Source organism: Mugil cephalus, chromosome 4 (assembly GCF_022458985.1).
Source record: "Mugil cephalus isolate CIBA_MC_2020 chromosome 4, CIBA_Mcephalus_1.1, whole genome shotgun sequence".
NCBI classification, from domain to species: domain Eukaryota; kingdom Metazoa; phylum Chordata; class Actinopteri; order Mugiliformes; family Mugilidae; genus Mugil; species Mugil cephalus.
Window position 1 is genome coordinate 30,280,872 of NC_061773.1, and position 19,516 is coordinate 30,300,387.

The 19,516-nt window shown below is 42.0% G+C and overlaps 1 protein-coding gene across 1 annotated transcript in view; it reads left to right on the forward strand.

Annotated features, from left to right (window-relative positions):
• The window catches only part of LOC125006495 (dedicator of cytokinesis protein 3-like), a 148,339-nt gene that overhangs the window by 89,666 nt on the left and 39,157 nt on the right, over positions 1-19,516 (forward strand). The window contains 4 exon segments of the mRNA XM_047582554.1: positions 13,898-14,046; positions 14,971-15,055; positions 16,226-16,267; positions 17,371-17,525. Of these exon segments, the coding sequence (XP_047438510.1) occupies positions 13,898-14,046; positions 14,971-15,055; positions 16,226-16,267; positions 17,371-17,525 (431 nt within the window).

The following is a 19,516-nucleotide window of genomic DNA, read 5'->3' on the forward strand; positions in this document are numbered from 1 at the left end:
TCCTGATTCTTTTCCACTCTTTGTCTTCTGAGGAGTCTGTTCTTCACCTGATTGAAGGTCTAGTGTAGAGTCTATATGCTCCTCTGTGCAGAATGTTTACCTAAATGAACTACTATCAGTGGTAGGAAGGAGATGGTGATGTAGTGAGTACTGCTACTTTCCTAGAGGTCAGGATTAGTTTTCATTCTCGTTCATATCCGTTCTCTGATGTGTCACCACAAGGGAAACCGGCACAGTAATAATTAATAGGTCATAATGTTATGGCTGATCGGTGTATAGTGTTCACGCTCAGTCGGCGTCTTCTGTTCGTGGATCAGTCTGTGACACGGGGATGAACCAGAGATGAAGCAGTGGAGCAGAAACTGGAGCGTTTCCTTGATTTCTGCCTTCGATCGATGTCGATGTCTTTACGTCTGCTCCTGAGTTCACTGTGACGGACACACAGGAACCCTGAGATACTGGATGAATGAAGATAGAAATAAATAAGACAAAGCTCTGTAGGGGAAAGACTTCATCTTTTTTACTCTAGTTCAGCCTCGGTTTCTAGCCCCTCACGTCCAGCTCATTTATTTATCACTGAAAAACACAAGAAATCAACGTTTTAAACTGAGTGGGAATTAGTTAAATTAATAACTGCCCCGTGTAGCAATAGTTTTTTATATTAAAATGATTAAATGCCACTAGAGTCGGGGACAGTGACTCAGAGAGACGGATATGAAATAAAAATGTCCTCATGGAGATTTAATGTGGATAAAACAGGAGACAGACAGACAGACAGACAGACGGCAGAGAACACAAAGACAAAGAAAGATGAAGAGGTGGAGGAGGAACATGAGAAACAAAGACGCTCTGACAGAGTCGTCCTTCACAGCTTCGTCTCAAAAAAGAAAAGAAACAAGCGCAGATGCTTCTCTATGCTCTCTGCTGCCTTCAGCTAGTCCGTCTTAAAGAACCACTCAAATATGGATGATTGGAAGAAGAAATGACAGAGGCTGTTAGCTGGTGGTTTGTTCTGGCTCCGTTCAGACTGGAGGGTCTGGAGAGAACTGGCTTCTGATTGGATGGAAGTTCTGTCCTAAGCATCGCCACAACTCAACCCAAACTTACTGGAGAGTTAAAAAAAAACAATAAGAAGTTTCATCAGTTAATATCGAGAGCGTCTTGAATCACTAAGACTAACAAGAGATGATGTTTTACATGTTTGTCTCCATGACCCAGTTTCTGATAGAATTCACAGTTCATTGGTCCATCAATGATGAGCAGATGCAGCAGAACAGGCCCAAACCAGGACATTAGCGCCCCCATGTTTCATGGAGGGATGAGGTTCTGATGCTGGAATGCAGTGTTGGTTCATCTCCAAACATTTTAAACCAAACTATTCTACTCTGGTCTCATCTGTCCACTAAACATTGTCCCAATGTCCTTTGTGGACAGAGAGCAGTGTCTTTGGTTGTTGAGTGGATTCATCAACATGAACATCAGCCAATGTGGAGAGAGGCCTTTAGCTGCTTAGAAGTTCCCCTGGGTTCCTCTGGTTCCTCTCCCACTATGATGGAGTGATGTTTGTTGGTGGACCACTCCTGTGGAGGGGAACAGTCGTCTTCAATCTGTCTGACTCTCTGTGGATTATTTGTGGCTTCCAGACTCTTTAGAGATGGTTGTGGAACCTTTTCCAGCCTGATGAGCAACAACAACTCTTTTTCTGAGCTCCTCACAAAGCTCCTTTGATCTGTTGTCATCACACACTTCAACACAAACCTGTGCAGGAGAAGAATAAAAATCTGCAGGAGGATGGAAACATTTGGTGGATTTCATGGAGGAGGTCTTGAAGATGAAACTGGTCCCAGACGGTGTCATGGTGTCTGTATATATCCGTGATGTCCGTCTCCTCCTGCAGGCCTGTCAGTGTTCTGCCTTAAATAGTTTGAGTGACAGCTCTCTGTACTAAATGCTACAGCGTGGTGTTGAGACGGCCTTTGACACGCGTCTTCGTTTTGTCCGCCTGTCACGCTGCATGGCTGTGATGTGTGATAAAATGGAGGCAGTGAGTGGGAGGTGATCCTCTGCCTCCGCACGCACTAAAAAATCCAGCCGTGGAAAAGAAAGTTCGGCCCGAACCCTCCCCATCATCGATCTAATTACAGAGGAGACGGCCAATCACATGGCTCGTCAGTGTGTCAGCTGATGGCTGCACAGAGCTTCATTTACTGTTAAAGTAAATTAAGTTTGACTGTGACCTATTATGTCACTGTCCATCTCTTTGCAGCCAACAGTCAGTCTCTGGTGGACGTCCTGGTCTTTGGTTGCAGACATTAAAACGCGAAATGTCTTCTTCTTCTATTTTAAAAGAAAAGGGGCGTTGTTCAGGTTTTATCTGATAACGGAGCCAAACTGGTACTTTTGAAACGGTGCTGATGCATAAAGAATGAAAACATACAGGCTTTTTACTTCTAAGGCATTTTGTGACGTGCAAGTTGAACAGAATATTAATGTAAGTAATATAAACACACCTGAGACTAATAAATTAATGAACCAATATAATAATGAATCAGTGGTGTGGGATCTGTCAGGCATCGAAGACGCTACATCTCTGGTCTTCTAATAAAATGCTACGCGTGGTCAGATGTTGAATCAGATTCCAGGTGTTACCTCCCTTGTTGCAGGCTGACCAGTCTGCATCTTTAGGACATTTTGAAGGTTCATTTCCATCCATCCAGGTGAAAAACTGAGCTCCCTTAGCAATACAGCTAAGGAGGCTAAGCTAATGAAAAAGTCACTGGCACCAAATGAAGCACCCAGATCAGTCTGGTTACTACTGTTAGCATCAGCACCGTTAGCATCATGGTCCCAGTATCATCCCTAATAGCAACGTTAAGTTTTAGGTTTGTGGCAGATTCTTATTCTGCTTCATTTTGACCTGTTGTCCTTCACAAGCAAATAATTGGACAAAGGCACAAAATCTGACCACATTTTACGGTTTAAACTTTTATTTTTACTTTTCTAGTTTGATACCAAGTGCATATTTAACAAATTATGTCGACAGCAACAAACTACAACGTTGCTAATTAGCAATGACTCATATGAGGACATTGAGATTTCATTATTTGCAATTCTGGTTTTGCACGGCAATGTTCATTAAGACAAACAGATTTTTATTTTGTCATATACACCGAAATATTCCCTATGTCCTTACATGAGTAAAATTTAGTTTCTTCAAAAACGACGCTTAGTTTTTATGTTAATTAAAAATGCAAACCTAACAGGAGGTTAATACCAGGTGTGAACACAGGAAGTAACAGAAGAACAGGTGAGGTCGGATGTTAACATAAAGCTGTTTGACCTCCTTCGATACGTTTCTCCTCTACTTTCTCGTTTCTGTTTCCCACCAACAAATATATTTAGTGGATTTCCTGTTCTGGTCCCTTCGAGCTTTTTACCTGCTGCCGTAAGTGAGACTTCCAGCAATTAACCCGGTGAAAACAAGGTGGAGCGAGGTGATAATGTAGGAGCTGTTAGCGCTCTCGGATTTCACACCTCCCGTCTCGTCTCGTCTCCGTGGGCTGAAGCCTTCAGGCTGGAGGCTCTGCTGTCAGACGCCTTCTTCATCAAGAGAGCGTTTAGGGAACACACCTCTCTGGATCTGGTCTCTGACGCTGCCGACTGGCCCGTGGGTGGCAGAGAGGAGGAGGAGGAGGAGGAGGAGGAGGAGGAGGAGGGGAGTGAAGGGAGGTGTGATAAAGAAAGGAAAGAGAAAGATGGAGACCGAGAGGAGAGAAGAGAGAGGAGTGTTGCTACGACACATCGTGAGGTTGACAGCCTGTGATTTTCTCCTGGGCTGCTGCTTCGCTTTTCTTTTAGTTTAGTTCAGGAGCTTTTCCAGAGCGAAGGAAACAGGAAGACGAGCGGATCGATCGTCTCTTACGCCTGGACACGGAGCCTCCAGGTGGACGGAGTTGAAGAAGGGTCAGAGTTGTAACTAGAGGTTGGTGAGGTGTGTGTCGGTCTGTGGGTCGTTGTGTATCTGTATCTATAGGCGTCCGTCCGTGCAGCGTCACACGTTGTGTTGTTGTTACCACAGCGACGCAGACACTGCAGGCGTTCAGTAGCTGGTTTTATTTTTATTATTACTTATTATTACATCGCTGGAAAGTGTAGAAAAACTATCTCATTTTGTCTGTGTGTGTTTTATGTGCAGTAGTTTTTAGAGTCGTGTTTTAATATTCAACATCTCCTCATGTCTCATCCAGGTCTGAGTCAGTTGGTTGGATAAACTCCTCCTGTGCATTAACTCACATTTATACTGATACTGTGCAATAACTCATGTTCACTTCATGTACTTCCTTATAAAATTACTGCACTCTGGACATATTCAAAGCTACTGTAGAGCAACGACTCAGGACTTATATTATTTTTTCAGTGATGTGTGTGTTCTTATTCTAATTGCCTACATATTGTTCCATATTCTTATTTCCTACGTTGCTCTTTGTTCTGAACTCTGGTGCACTTTGAGAAGGAGCTGCTGTAATGAGATTAATAAAGTAATTCTGATTCTGATTCCGAGGTCATGGTATAAATCCAGACGGTGTTTAAAAAGGCAACTGGACCTGTAGAGTTCGTTTTGAGAAGATGTTTCATCTGAGGAGCTTCTTCAGCTCTAATAGACTGGAGGGAAGTTTGAGGTTTAAATAAAACTCTGTGGGTAAAACAATTAGAACCACCTGGTTGATTCTTACAGAAACAAGAGTTTCTTATTTTTAAATAAGAAACTAAGAAACTTCTTCTCTCAGAGCTGGCCCTCCTCCTCATCATCATCATCATTTCTGAATTATCCTGTGAGAAGTGAGATCAGGTTTGTTGGTATGTGGAATTATTTCTTGCCATATGTAGCAGCTGGTTGTTGGCTGGAGTCTTTTTTGGTCCAGACACAGGAGACATTAACAGCTGTGGACGTCATCCAACTAAAACTACTTCTGCTTTTTCCAAATACTTAGATCTAAAAGTTTTTTGATGTCCTCTTGAGACCAACTAGGTATTAAATAGCAGGCAGGTGTAGAACGTACTTTATGTGCCAAGTGCAACTTTTTGGTCCAGACACAGAAGATATGAGTAGATGTTGATGGTTTGTTGTAGCTGGACCTTAAACAGCTGTTCCTATCAGATAGATAGATAGATAGATAGATAGATAGATAGATAGATAGATGAAGTACTGTCCTTCAGCTAGTGCCTCCTTCCAATCTGGCTTCAGAGAAGAGGAGGAGGAGGGATGGATGGTTGGATTATATCCACCAGAGAATCACTTTAAATCTACTTAAAGCTCCGACTCGGTTTTTGGACACTAGTTGACGAAATATTCCATGTTTCTCAGAGGAAGGAAACACTCCAGTGAGTCGACCTTGAGCTGTTGCAGTGAACTTCCATCCAATCAGAATCTGACGGAGACAATCAGTCTTCCATCTGTTGCGCAGATGAACACGTCTTCATGTTATTATCATTTCCAAAAACACACGCAAGCATGTGTTAGTTTGCATTAGAAATGTAAATAAAGCCCGTTGGTGGTGATAACCTTGGCAACCAGAGCCCAGAACGTCCTCTATTCCAACTGTCTGCTGGAAAAACATGAATGACATTAAAAGCATGAAAAACATGGACACAAGGACACATTTCTTTGAACGTGGGCGCCGCTTGAGTCTGGTGACTCTGAGCCTGAGTCACGACTAAACCGATGATGGGCAGAGGTGGGTGGTGATGATCAGGTTGTTTTATTTGCCTCCTGATTCTGATGTTAAATGTCCCAGAGTTGGTCGTTCCTTGTCTCCTCATAGAGCAGATGACGATAATGAGACGAGCTAAATGTGGCTCTGTGACGACTGAAACATGACGAGACTGGACCTAAATGTTAGTGGATGTTCTGTCAGGACATTCCTGCCTATGGTGCGTGTATATCAGTAATGCTGCATCCTGCCTGTGTTTGGCCACGCCCACCACCGTGCAGACACACAACTGACTTCATCAGTTCATGAATGGGCCGTGGCGGCTTGGTGGTCAGAAGACACGAGATGATCTGTGGACATACTTTCATAATATATAATGATTCAGCAGCAGAAATAAAAACAGAATGCATTGTAGAGGGAGATGGAGGAAAGAGCGCCACCAATCACAAACTCACCACGTGCTACGATGTGTGTTATCAGCTGGAACTTTTGTGTTATGCACAAGAATTGCAACACTTGATTCAACCTGTCAACCTTTATTCCAATGTCTGATAATTTTTGACCTAAATTAATTTGTGAAAGACTAAAACTTTATTTTATTTTACTACAACTTGACATTTTCATCCTGAAGACTTAAGACTAAATCTAAAATGGCTGCCAAAGCCAACGCAGTCGTAGAGTCAACTGGATCCAGTCCAGTGAATGTTTCTTCCAGTCATGGAACACTGTTAATGTTAATGTGGAGAGAGGAGCTCGTACCTTGCGTTTCCCTCTGGAAAAGCGTTCAGTGTTTTTTGTTCTTAAATTACATGTAGTCAAGTCTTAAATCCTCCACTTCATTTCCAGTATGACCCCCTCTGGTCGACCACAGGGACGTCCTGATTTTACAGCTGAATGACGGTAGATTTTGTTATTTTAAAGGTAACTCATATTCAATCAAATCATCTTGTATCAAGAAAATTATATCTGCCAGCGGGTTAAACTTTTTATGCTTGACAAGAATTCTTGAAATAAGCACAAAGTTTTTGTCTCTGGACAAAATATAAGACACATTTTCTTGATACAAGGATATTTTTGAGTCTGGGTTTCTGCTTCTTTTACTTCTCGACATCTTCGTTTCCATAATGACATAAAAAGGTCTTAAATTTCACTTGTTCTCAACCCTTTGACCTGAGTGGACTCCATGGATCACTAAAATAAACCACTGCTCAAAGTCAGGCTTGGTTGATCCAATCATTTTAACACTAGCTTTGTTTCATTGACAGAGACATTTCAGAAATTTCAATAAAGTCCAGTTACTCTTTGTTTGTGTTTCTGTTTTATAGGTGTTTAGTGAATGAGCTGTAACTCTGGTAAAGTCTAACCTGGTGACATCCCATAATTGTCTTAGATTCTCGTCACTTTGAGGACAATGGACTCAGATGAACTGGTCACATGACCCCCTGGTGACGGGGAAATGCAAAAACAAAAGTGCTTCCATTGAACTTTTGTGATGAACTTTTATATGGTCACATCTGAAAAACTATAAATGTTTCAGCTTCAGATTTAGGTTTTGTGCTTTTCTAGGGGGAATGGAAACGTCTGGATCGGCCCTGATACCGTTCCCTGGTTTCCAGTGTGTTTCAGATGCAAAGTCATTAAATACATAGATTCTTTAAACTGTTCATGTGTCTGGAGCTCTGATGGAGTCGGGCGGACTCTGGTCTTGGTTCCCCAGTGTTCTCGGTGTGTTTTTGGTCACTTGCCTCGTGGATGATGTCACCTTTGACCTCTCCGAGTCTTCTTCCAAACTCTCTGCTGCCAGCTCATCCCGTCTGTGTCTGTACCGTCCTTCCAACAAACACGACTTCCTCCCCGTTAATGATATGAAGACAGGCGTCCTTCCAAAGTCTGAGCTTCTCCTCAGATCTGCCTGAGTCATTCCTACGCCTTTAATTTGACTTGTATCTAAAGTTGTTAAAAAATGGCAAATTTCATCCTACAACACAGAATATATAATATCCTGGATGTCGAACACGCTCATACTCAAAGCATCGGAAATACATAGGATATATTTAATTAAAAAATCGCTCCCTTTCAAGCAGAATTTAAACCAAGAGAGAATGAATGTTGAATCATAAAGAGGAGACTAAAAGCTGAGTGAATGTGAAACGTTTTTCTCAAAGATTGTCACAGAGCTCGTCTCTCTGAGGAAATCTGGGGGGAAAAGTCTGCATTTCAAATTTTATTTCGACTTTGCTGTGAAGCGTCTAACTTTAGAGGATCTTAGTGAGTGTGAAGAGAAAGTAAACAGTCTTTTTCATCTTCATCTTCATCTAAATGTTCAAACCTACAAATATTCTCACAACAACATGATGATCTGGAATAAATAAAGAAATAAAGATCAGAACGATTCAGGAGAAGAAAGCTCCGTACAACGGTTTGGCTAGTAGCAGCTCTTCTTAGCCTCACAGCTAGTAGCTGCTCTTCTTAGCCTCGCAGCTAGTAGCAGCTCTTCTTAGCCTCACAGCTAATAGCAGCTCTTCTTAGCCTCACAGCTAGTAGCAGCTCTTCTTAGCCTCATAGCTAATACCAGCTCTTCTTAGCATCCGTGGTAAAAATAGTTCTTCCAAGCCTCCAGGCTAATAGTGGCTATTCGTTAGCCTCCAGGCTAATTGTAGCTCTTCCTAGCCTCCCAGCTAATTGTAGCTCTTCCTAGCCTCCCAGCTAATTGTAGGTCCCCTCCTGAATAATGACTCTAGACTGCTGCCACCTGCTGGTATGTTGTTGTGGTGCGTTTAAGTGCAGTTTTTTGGTCCAGACTCATTCTGCCTCCGTTGCTTTTTGCTCTTTGATGTCGATCTGTTTTTTTTTTTTTTTTCCAAACCTTAGCTGATTATGGGCGAAAACTAGATATATTTTTCTTTACATTTTTCTCATATGTGATTCCACACGTCCAGTGGATGCGAAACCACCTCACTGCTCGGACTCAGTTGAGTTTTTCTCGTGAGCTGCAGAGGGGAAACTGTCCTTCCTCTGCAGCTCTGAAAGAACACACAGCATGAGACGCGACATCCTGGCATCACATCCTGCCTCTGGCGTTACTACGGCGATGGGGTTCGGTCAAGGTCAGGATTCAGGATGACGGGTTTTCACCCGAGTAATGAGCACAGAGCACGAACCAGATCCCCACCAGGTCCTCGCTGCACGAGGCCTCCACCCTGAGACGGCTGGAGGCCGAGGGTCTCAGGACACCACGGTTATTCATCATGAGCGTTTACACTCACAGGGCAGAATCTGGGCTTCCTTCCTTTCTTCCTTCCTTCCTTTCTCTGATGTTTCCTTCCTTCCTTCCTTCCTTCCTTCATTCTGTCCTTCCTTCATTCCTTCCTTCCTCTGTTTCCTTCCTTCCTTCTCTATCTTTCCGTGTTTCCTTCCTTCCTTCCTTGCTTCTTTCCTTCCTTTTCATTCCTTCCTTTCCGCTGTTTCTTCCTCCCATTTTTCTTCTCTGTCCTTCCTTCCTTCCTTCCTTGCTTCCTTTCTCTTTTTCCTTCCTCCTTCCTACTTCTTCCTTCTCTGTTTTCCTTTCCTTCCTTCCTTCCTTCCTTCCTTCCTTCCTTTCTCTGATGTTTCCTTCCTTCCTTCCTCTGATGTTTCCTTCCTTCCTTCCTCCCATGTTTCCTTCCTTCCTTCCTTCCTTCCTTCTCTATCTTTCCATGTTTCCTTCCTTCCTTCCTTGCTTCCTTCGTTCCTTTCGTCTGATGTTTCCTTCCTTCCTTCCTTCCTTTCTTCCTTCCTTCCTTCCTTTCTCTGATGTTTCTTTCCTTCCTTCCTTCCTTCTCTATCTTTCCATGTTTCCTTCCTTCCTTTGCTTGACAGATGCCTGTTTCCTTCCTATGTCTTCTTCTCCATCCTCCTTCCTTTTCCTCCTATTCCTTATTTGTCCTGCCTCATTTTCCTGTTCCCCCTGTTTTCCTTTCCTTCCCTTCCTCTGAGCTTTCCGTGTTTCCTTCCTTCCTTCCTTGCTTCTTTCCTTCTTTCTATCCTTCCTCCTTTCCGCTACTTTCGTCCTCCCATGTTTCCTTCTCTGTCCTTCCTTCCTTCCTTCCTTCCTTTCTCCCATGTTTCCTTCCTTACTTCCTTCCTTCCTTCGTTCCTTTCATCTGATGTTTCCTTCCTTCCTTCCTCTACTTCCTGTCTCCCATGTTTCCTTCCTTTCTTCTCTATCTTTCCATGTTTCCATCTCTGTCCTTCCTTCCTTCCTTCCTTCCTTCCTTCCTTCCTTCCTTCCTTCCTTCCTGTCTCCTAGGTCTGGTGGAACAGAATAGCCTGTTTCTCTTGTAGCGGTTTGTTCTCGACACGTCATCTGAGCAGAACTTTTTTCCTCCATAATTCAGACAAAGTAAATATTTGTCCGCCTCAGTTTTCCTGGTTTTTCCTCCTTGATCGGTTTCCTCTTTAGGAACCTTCTGTAAGCGAGGAGAGGAAACTCTGAGGCTGTTTAATTTCCGTCCCCGGTGGTTTGTTTGTCTCAGCTCTTTTGTTTTCGGTAACGCAGCAGCAGCTTCTACGAGGCGTGAAAACGAGGCGGGACGTTCACTAATGGATCTGAGGCTTTTATGTGTCTCCCCTCTGATTCAGGAGGCGTCGGGATGACTCGCTTCCTATTAAACCGGTAACTTCCCACAGTAATCAGGTACAAACTCAGGGCGTGAACACTGATCTGGTCTCTGGAGTCCAGTCATTCATTCACACTTTAATGAATAAAAGTGACGTCTGTTCATTAGTGATGAGCCTTTTAAAAGATTCCAACCAAACTGAACTAGAAACTAATCTGAGCTAGAACTGTTCTTCATACTTTATTCCTGGAGGTTTTAGTTCGAACGGAAGCTTCCAGGTATAAAATTATAATCTGAGTTTGGTCTGTGAAATAACATCAGACAAATAAATAATAATGTAACGTGTAACAGCGTTAGTGCTTCCATCAGTCAGTGATTCTTTTATTCTAAACACATGGACGTGACTCTGGAACAATATTTACATGTAATTTAAGACTTTCTGACACAAGGAACCTGATCATCTGAATTTCTACGTCCTGGACCGGACAGACTTTCAGACTACACAATAAATTTCTTTTTTGAGAGATTTAAACATAAAAAAACTAATTTCTCCACTTTGCATTTCTGGTTTTAAAATACGTAGTTACCTTTGAGCAGGTGAAAATATTAGAGCGTCTTATAATATGTGTGTTTATAGAGTTGGTCGAGTCTTTTCTGACACTTCCTACGTTAATCCAGTACCTCCGGTGTTTTCCGGTCAGACTCTTCCTTTTCTCATTAGTCAGGTCTGAACATGGATCAGGACTCTAATGGGACTGAGGTGTTGCAGATGTCCCCTCAGGTATCAGAGCTGTCAGACTGAATGAAATCCTCTTCTGGTTCTTGGGCTGTCAGGCTGATTAGGATCTTCATATTATATTCATCTAACTCTGATCCAGCAATAAAGAAGTGAATGTTTCAGTATTCAGCAGTAACAGACCTCTTTATTGCTTTATTTTATTTTATTTTATTTAGTTTTATTTTATTTATCTCCGGGTTGTAAAGGAGGAGCTCTGCTCCAGAGACGTGAGTCTGTTCTCAGGCTGAAACGCCGTCATTACCTGCGATGTGCTCGCCTCTTATTTATAGAGCTGCAGAGGTAAAGACGTGCTAAACGGTGTTAATGTGTGCGTTTGTGCTTGTGTTCCCTCTGGATGTGAAGGTGTGATTACTCACTGCAGCCGGAGGAACGAGGTGGGAGGGGGAATAAATCCACAAATAGTCCACGCCAGAGACTGTGCGTTAGAGCTCAGCTGTAGCCAACAGGTTCTGGACTGGGTTTCACTTGGAGGTGGGCGTCTGGTCACAGCCAGCTCGACGTGGAGAGGAGACCAGCTGTTCCACTTCAAAGGTCAAAGAACATCTACCCACTGATGAAGCCAGTGAATCTAGTTTTAAAGTCACGAGTCAATGTCATGGAGACTGTAAGAAAAGTGGACGTCATGACAAAAGGACCTGGTGCCTGGCTGCAGTTTATTTCATATTAGCCCCGCCCCCTCTGTGTTAGTGGGTGGGACTTGGGTCAAACTAAAGTTCACGTCGAATACATTTTGTTTCAGAGGTTTCTGTCTTTTTAGGTTTTTAATATAATGATGTTGTGTGTTCAAGTTCAGTTTGTTGTTTGTGTGAAATCCACTGGTATCGTACCGTATCGTTTAGTTTCACATCCAGTCGCATCGTACGGTACAGAATCGTATCGAGGACGACTATCAGGGCCAACTCTATTTATTTGTTTCTATTTATTAATTCATCTTGCGTCAGTGAGGCTTGTGTGGTTTATGTGTGTGATGCTGATGCTGAGAACTACACTGTGTTTGTAGCTAAAAGAGAACGATACCTAGTTTCACCATCCATCTAACAGCCTGCACAGCATTTTGTAAAAACAGCCTCATGCTCTGGTTGTTACAGTCTCTTTTTTTATTTTTTTTTTTGTCCTGGGGGCCTAGTTCTCCTCCCTCCTACATCGATGTGCATGTATGTGGTGAAGTGACAGATGTGACAGATGTTCCTCCATCTCTCTTCTCTACATCCAGACTTTTAACCTGGACTCTCCGGGCATCCCCTTAAATCCCCTGAAAAACAAATGCTCAACAGATGCTGAGGTTGGACTCTGGTTGTTGCTAAGCAACTGCTGAATTTCCATCTGATGTAAATGTGTCCGTCTTTGGCTGGAGCTACTTTTTTATGTTTGGTGGGACGGTGTGATGTCTGTGTTCTCCAGGATTGTCCAAAATCCCGGATTGAATTGAGAATGTTTCCCAGATTCTTCCTCCTGAGATCAGAGACCAGCTCCTCGGTCTGGTCCACGTTCAGGAGGAGCTGGTTTACCTGGGACCAGTCCACAAAGTCTCCCATCAGTGTCCTATACTCCACCTCCGGTCCGTCTCTAATCATTTCATGTCATTTCATTTAGTTGGTGTCCTTTAAGATACGATAAAGCACAACAACGATATTTAAAAAAAAAAACTGCTCATTGTTATTGTGCTTCCATCACAATAATTTTTTTAAATGCCAGGGAAACTCCCAAAAATAAGAGTTAGCCTTTAACTTAGAGCAGAAAACTGAACAAAACAACAGAAACCAGAAACAAAAAGTGATGAATTATTCAGAGAGCAGTATTTATTTCTTTAAATGACCCTGGAGAAAGTTTAAGCAGGCGAGGACCAGAACCTCTGGATGTTAAACGTCTCTATCAGCTGTAAGGGAACAAACGGTGTCATGTTCACTGGACCTCAGCTACAGCCTGTGTTATATAATGGAAGGAGTAAAAGGCTGAGTCCTGTTTATCAGAGCTACTGAACATAGAAACACTGAGGAGGGGGTGGTTGTTGTTCTTCCTCCCTCCTCTTCCTCACCTCTCAGACGTCCTGAATGTGTCTCCTGTGGTGAAGTGCAGAGATGAGCTGAGCCTCATTGACAGCGTATGTCTGTATATGGAGAGTTTGTTCATCATCTACTGAGACCTGAGTGGACGTCTGACGTCCTGCTGCAGGTCTGATCATAACAGACCATCCTACTTCCATACGCTCAGTTTGGTCTTAGTTTAATTAAGATCCATCAGGCTGCAGCTAATGAGCCTTTTCAAGATTATTTCTACTTTCAGGTAATAAAAGCTCCAGGTTACATCCTCAGATTTGGTGTTAGGTCCAACTCAGAGATGTTCTCGTTGATTTATTAGTGAATTCAGACTAATACAGTAAAGATCATTCTTCTGGATGGATGGATGGATGGATGGATGGATGGATGGATGGATGGAGGTTTTAGTTTGCTATGCATTTTTCTCCAAGGTATTTGGTATCAGTAGTAAAACGTGTAAAAACTAAGCATCATCTTTTAACAGGAAGTAGTAGTTTTTTGAAAAGAAAAGTCCTCGTATGTGGACACTGGGATTATTTCATTTTTTATATTATATATTATGATGAAGTCACCAGTGTGTGACAGAAATATAAAACTGTTTTAATACCTGAACATTACTGAGCAAAGACAGAACAACAAAGTCCCAGCGTCCTCAAACAAGTACTTTCTTATTAGCAACATTGTAGCTCGTTACTTTTGATAAAATGTGTTAAGTTTGTGCGTCATGTCCTTGTGTCTCTCCGTCTCTGTCAGAAACATAAGGTGGATCTGTTCTACAAGGTTCGTCACGTGATGATGGAGCTGATCGACCTGAGGAGGCAGCTGTTGTCTGGTCACCTGACGATGGACCAGAGCCGAGACGTCAAGAGACACATCACGGTCCGACTGGACTGGGGCAACGAGTGAGACACAACGCACAACACAACACAACACTAACACAACACTAACACAACACAACACTACAACTAACACAACACAACAACTAACACAACCAACACAACCAGATAGAATAAATGATGTAACGTTTGCAGTTACACCCGACAAAGGAAGGAGGGAAACTGGACTTTTAGAGTCTCTTTATATATATATATATATATATGCTGTAAATATTTTTATATATTTTAGTCTCGCCCTTTACACATGGGGGAAAAACTAATTAAAGAAAGAAAGAAAGAAAAAAGGAGAAAGCCACAATGGACTCTTCACAGGTCTCTTCATCTCTTATAAACTTATTTTATTTTACGTTTTAAAAATTATATAACGACAAATCTGTAACTAAGATCTAGTCGTGAGGGTCCCTGTGTAGCTGCCCTGATAGAGGAGGTTTTACCAGACATGTTTATTAGAATAAATAAGAATAAAGTGTTCAGGATCAGGTCTGTAGAGTTTCCTCATATTAATACTAATTGTGTGTTTCTGTTCAGACTGTCAGTAGATTCAAATATTCTACTTCTTCTTCCACTAGACTCTTGCTTTCAGCTGCTGTTTTTATTTCCTAAACTACGGTTATTGTGTGAGGTCCTAATGGTAGAATGTCTGTGCATTAATAGACTTTAAAGTGGAGGTCAAGAAAGAGTACGACATGAAAGGGTTGTTGTTTTATTTCATTCTATCCTGGTTAATGTCCTGCGCACCACTCAATTCTTATTCATCTTCTTTTTCTTCTAAACAAGGAGAATTTAATGAACTGATTTATTCATTCATGTATTCCAGTGTTGGATCCTGACGTTCCCTGGTGGCCGTTAACTCAGAAATGTTTGACACTTCTAAGGATTATTTATCATATCATATTCCCTCAGTGTCTTTGTGTCTCTCTGGTCTCACAGACACCTGGGTCTGGACCTGGTCCCGAGGAAGGAGTTTGAGATGGTCAACGAAGACCAGATCAGTGTGTCGGACCTTTACAAGATGGTAAGACGTCCCTCTGTGGACATCCAGTCGTCCTGGCTCACGTATCAGCATCTTTAGCCTCCATCATGTTTAAATGTAGCTTAAAAATAATGTGAATGATGTAAAATGTTCTAATGGAGGACGAGGTTTTTCTCTTGGTCTTACATCAGTCCTGCTTTAAATAGTCGAGCTGCTCCAGTCAGACCCCGTAGCCGTGGAGATTCCCCTCCTCCTCCTCCTCTGTTGCCTAGAGACGGATCTGGAGACGGGATGAGAGAAAGAAGGAGGAAAGAGAGAGGGATAAAGTTTTTAGATGGAAGGATGGAGGCAGGGAAGAGAGCATGGAGACGAGTGGAAACAAACAGATGAAGAAGGATTCATGTTCATCAGGCATGAATTTAGAGGAAAAAATGAACGAGAGGAAAGAAAGAGAGGAGGAAAGGACGCGAGGACAAGAAGGGAGGAAAGTTTAGGAAAGAAGAGAAAATGAGGAGAAGAAACAGGAAGGAGAGGAAAGAGAAGACGTGAGGTTAGAAAGAAGAGGAAACTAAGAGAGGAAGTAAAAGGAGAAATAAGGAAGATTTGTAGAGTAAAAAGAGGAAATGAAAAAGGAGAGAAACTGGATGAAGAGAAACACTGTTCACACACAAGGCAGTTCAGAGAGAGTTCAGAATAAAAATAAGAAATAAATACGTAAGAAATTAAAAGCATTTAAAAAACAAAAGGAAAATCACCCTGTAAGATAAATAGGTAAAATGAAGCTATTAATGCATTTAGAATGATTAGAAAAAAAAGTTTCAGCCCTGGTTTAAATGAGCTGATTTTAAGTGAGGAGCATGAAAACTAAACGCTGCTTCACTTTGTCTGGTTCTAGTTCTGGAAACACTTTGTAGACCAGCAGTAAGATTAGATTAAAACCGCCCTCTGAGTCACAGGAAGTCGTGTCGCTGCCTGAACTTTTTTGTTAAGGCAAATATTAATGTATCTGGTTGAAAATGAAAGCGTGAACTAGTTTTTCTGTGTTTGTTTAGACAGAAAACCCTTTATTCCAGCTGTGTTCTTAGACTTGATTGTGATGTTTCAGTGACACAGAGTGAAGGAGATTAAGGAAACAGAAATTAGTGGAAACAAGGAAAAGAATCAGAAAAGAAATGTCTGATCTGATGTTTTCTGTGTGTGTTGTCTCTCCAGCATCTGTCCAGCAGACACAGCGTTCAGCAGAGCACCACTCAGGTAACAGCTTCCATTCATTCATTCATTCATTCATTCATTCATTCATTCATTCATTCATTCATTCGTTGAGTTCTCATTAACTCTTATTTTAGCAGAGGAACGTCCGTCTGAGTGGAACGTTTAATGAGTGTGATAATAAGAAGCGTTACTACGTCGTTAAAGCTTCGTCCTGACGCTGCTGCAGCTTTACTTTATCTCTTACAGTATTTTATTATTATTTGTGCTAACGCTAACATTTTTATTTCCTTTTACTGTTTAATAGGGAATAATTATTTGGTTATTTGACGTTGAACAGGGAGTTGTTAGGATGTGTAGCAGGAAGGCTGGAGGAAGCAACAGGAAATGAAAGGTGATTCATAAAATCACATAAAATAAAGTAACATCGCAAACAAGCTGTAAGAGGCTGAAATTACTGTGAAGAACCCGCTCCCTTATTTTCATCAGCAACAAAAGAAAAAAGCGTTTTACAAGAGAAATCTGACCATTTTAACCTAAAACACTGATTAGTTTAGTTTAGTCCCAAAGTGGGCGGAGCCTGCGGTCACCATGTTGGATGAGCTTTACTCGGATACTCCAAATATGGACATGGGGGTCATGCTGGGGCGGAGCTAAAGCAGCGAGAACGGCCTTAATCATGTAGAATTTTAAACTTTAATAAAAGTTTATATTTACGGTACAGTTGTCACGAATAGTGAAATAAACTATTGAGACTAAAACTGTTTTTTGCACCAGGCTGTAAACATGTTTAATAATGCTGTAAAGTTGGTCTTTTTAACATGGGCGTCTATGGGGATTTTTGAACCTCTAGTGGCCACTCGATGAACTGCACTTCCACATGGGCTTCATCGCTCTGACCTGGAGGTTACCACCTCCCAATAAAACAGGGAATGAGGAAAAATAAAGATGGTGGAACCCTAAAACGTTTCATAAATACATCTAAAAATCAGATTTTCTTTGAAGTGGTTGATTTTGACGTTTTTTTTTTTCGGTATCCTGTGTAAAATATGTAGACATATACTATATGTTGGTGTCTGTTCTGTTTGTTTCAAGTCCTCTTTAAAATCTTAATTTATTTTTTCTGCCTATCATTGTTGCATTTCCAGGGCGACGGTACCCGGCAGCGACACGGGGAGCCTTGTCGAGTTCCGGTACCACACCACCTACTGGTCAACCTGAAGAGCTTCACCTACAACAGCATCGGAGAGGACACGGACATCTTCTTCTCTCTGTACGACCTGAGAGAGGCCAAGACCATCAGGTAGGACAGCGAATGACTCAGAGCGCGGAGAGGGCGGAGCTTGTGTGACCTATACTGCAGACAGCCACCAGGGGGAGCTCCATGTGCTTTGGCTTCACCTTTAACCTCCTCAGACCCTGTGTCCTCGTATGGGGACTTTAGGTTTGTGGCAGCTTCTAATTCAGCTTCATTCAGACCTGTTGTCCTCATGCGTGGACGCTATTATCTGCCATCTAGTGGTAGCAAAGGGTCAATACACTAGTTGGTGTTAAAAACATGGTAGTGTGATTGAGTAATCTGTATTTTATTGTTATTTTTATCGTTGAAACTTGTCTATACAAGACTTAAAAAATAAAAGCTCGGGTCTCAGGAGTGAAGGAGTTGTTGTGGCGTTTGTCAGTTTGTCGTCATGTTCTTGATGCCACAGAATGAAAAGACAAGATGTGAATCCAGGACACAGATGTTTTAAATCAGGGTCTGACCTTTGGACCTTTTCGGGTTGAGTTCTTGTTTTATTTTGAAAGGGTTCCTTACCTCGTGGCTTCCTCTTGTGTGATTGGCTGCTCCTCTCTAATCGTCTCGTTAGGTCTCAGCGTAGATATGGTCTGGTTCTCAGGTCTGTGATCCTCCCTCCGACACCGTGTGATATGACTGTGAATGTTTTTTCCTGTTAATGGTGTCAGAGACATCAGCTGATGGAGGCTGGTACATTCATTATCATAGGTTCTCGGTTAACGGTTTCGTTTTGTGATTTTATTCTGCAGCAGGAGTTGATCTTTGTCCTTCAGTGTCTGACTTTAAAGGCTTCGTGGCCGAGCTTCTGATTTGCTGTGTTTCCATTCCTCCTAGAAATGCACAAAACCTGAATATCTTAATAATAAACTGGTAATGGAAAAAAAACTCTTAAATATCTAAATTAAAACACTTTCATACTCTCGTGAGGTGTTTTTTTTCCCAGACACATTTATATTAAAGTTCATCACAGAAGAGCAATGGAAACACTTTTGTGTCATTTCCCTGGAGACGATGCAGAGGGTCATGTGACCTGTTCATTTAAAGTCCATCCTCCTCAAAATGAATTATCAGATATCACCAGAAGCAAAACACCTTTCAGTGGAAACACGTACAAAGAGCATCTATTGAAATTTCAGAAATATCGCTTCTATTTTGGAAATGCGGCTATTGAGACCATGACTTCCTGGAAGCAGCCATTGGCCATAATGTTATGGCTGGTCTGGTCTAAGTGGGTGCTACATGTCTAAGTAACATCCGCATGAATGAATGAATGAATACCAGGTCCAGAGGTTTCCCAGCAGAACGCTGAACTGTGACAAGACGGTTTAAATGTGATTCACGTCTCCTGTCAGTGGTCATAATGTTGTGGCTGATCGGTGTAACGTGTTGTTTACGGGGTAATAAACTCTGTTTGTTTGATGCATGTTGAACACAGTGAGCAAATGGACAGAGAGTGAAGTGTGAAGGAAAAACAGCCACAAGCTAATGGTACTTTGTGGTGCGTTCAAGTGCAACATTTTGGCGTCACAGTCGACCTTCATGGTTCTTTAATGTGGGTTTGGTGCCTCAGACTCACTGAAGGAAAAGAAACAACAGGATGCTCTTTTCTCATATTCTGTGACTCTCCCCCGGAGAAGAAACTGATATTAAAAACTCAACTAAAACCTGAATTCTGTCCAAAGTTTCCCCCCTGAGTCAGGTTGTGTTTGCACTTCTCTAACGTTCCCCCTTGTTTTAATGCCGGTAACTGAAGAGGGAACACTTTATGCAGAATACATGATTTCTCGTTTCCATCTGCGACATCGTGAATACAGAGAGAGGGTTGATGGAGTCTTGTAGCATCTCGTCTCTGTGATGTTTTACTAATGCAGCCCAAAAAAAATAAATTTAAAAAAATCTAGTCACAGAAATGTAGAGAACTAATCAGTGTGTGTGCAGATTGTAAATCTAATGACACAGTTATTGAACTTTGTCTTAGACACTTTATTTGTCATTCA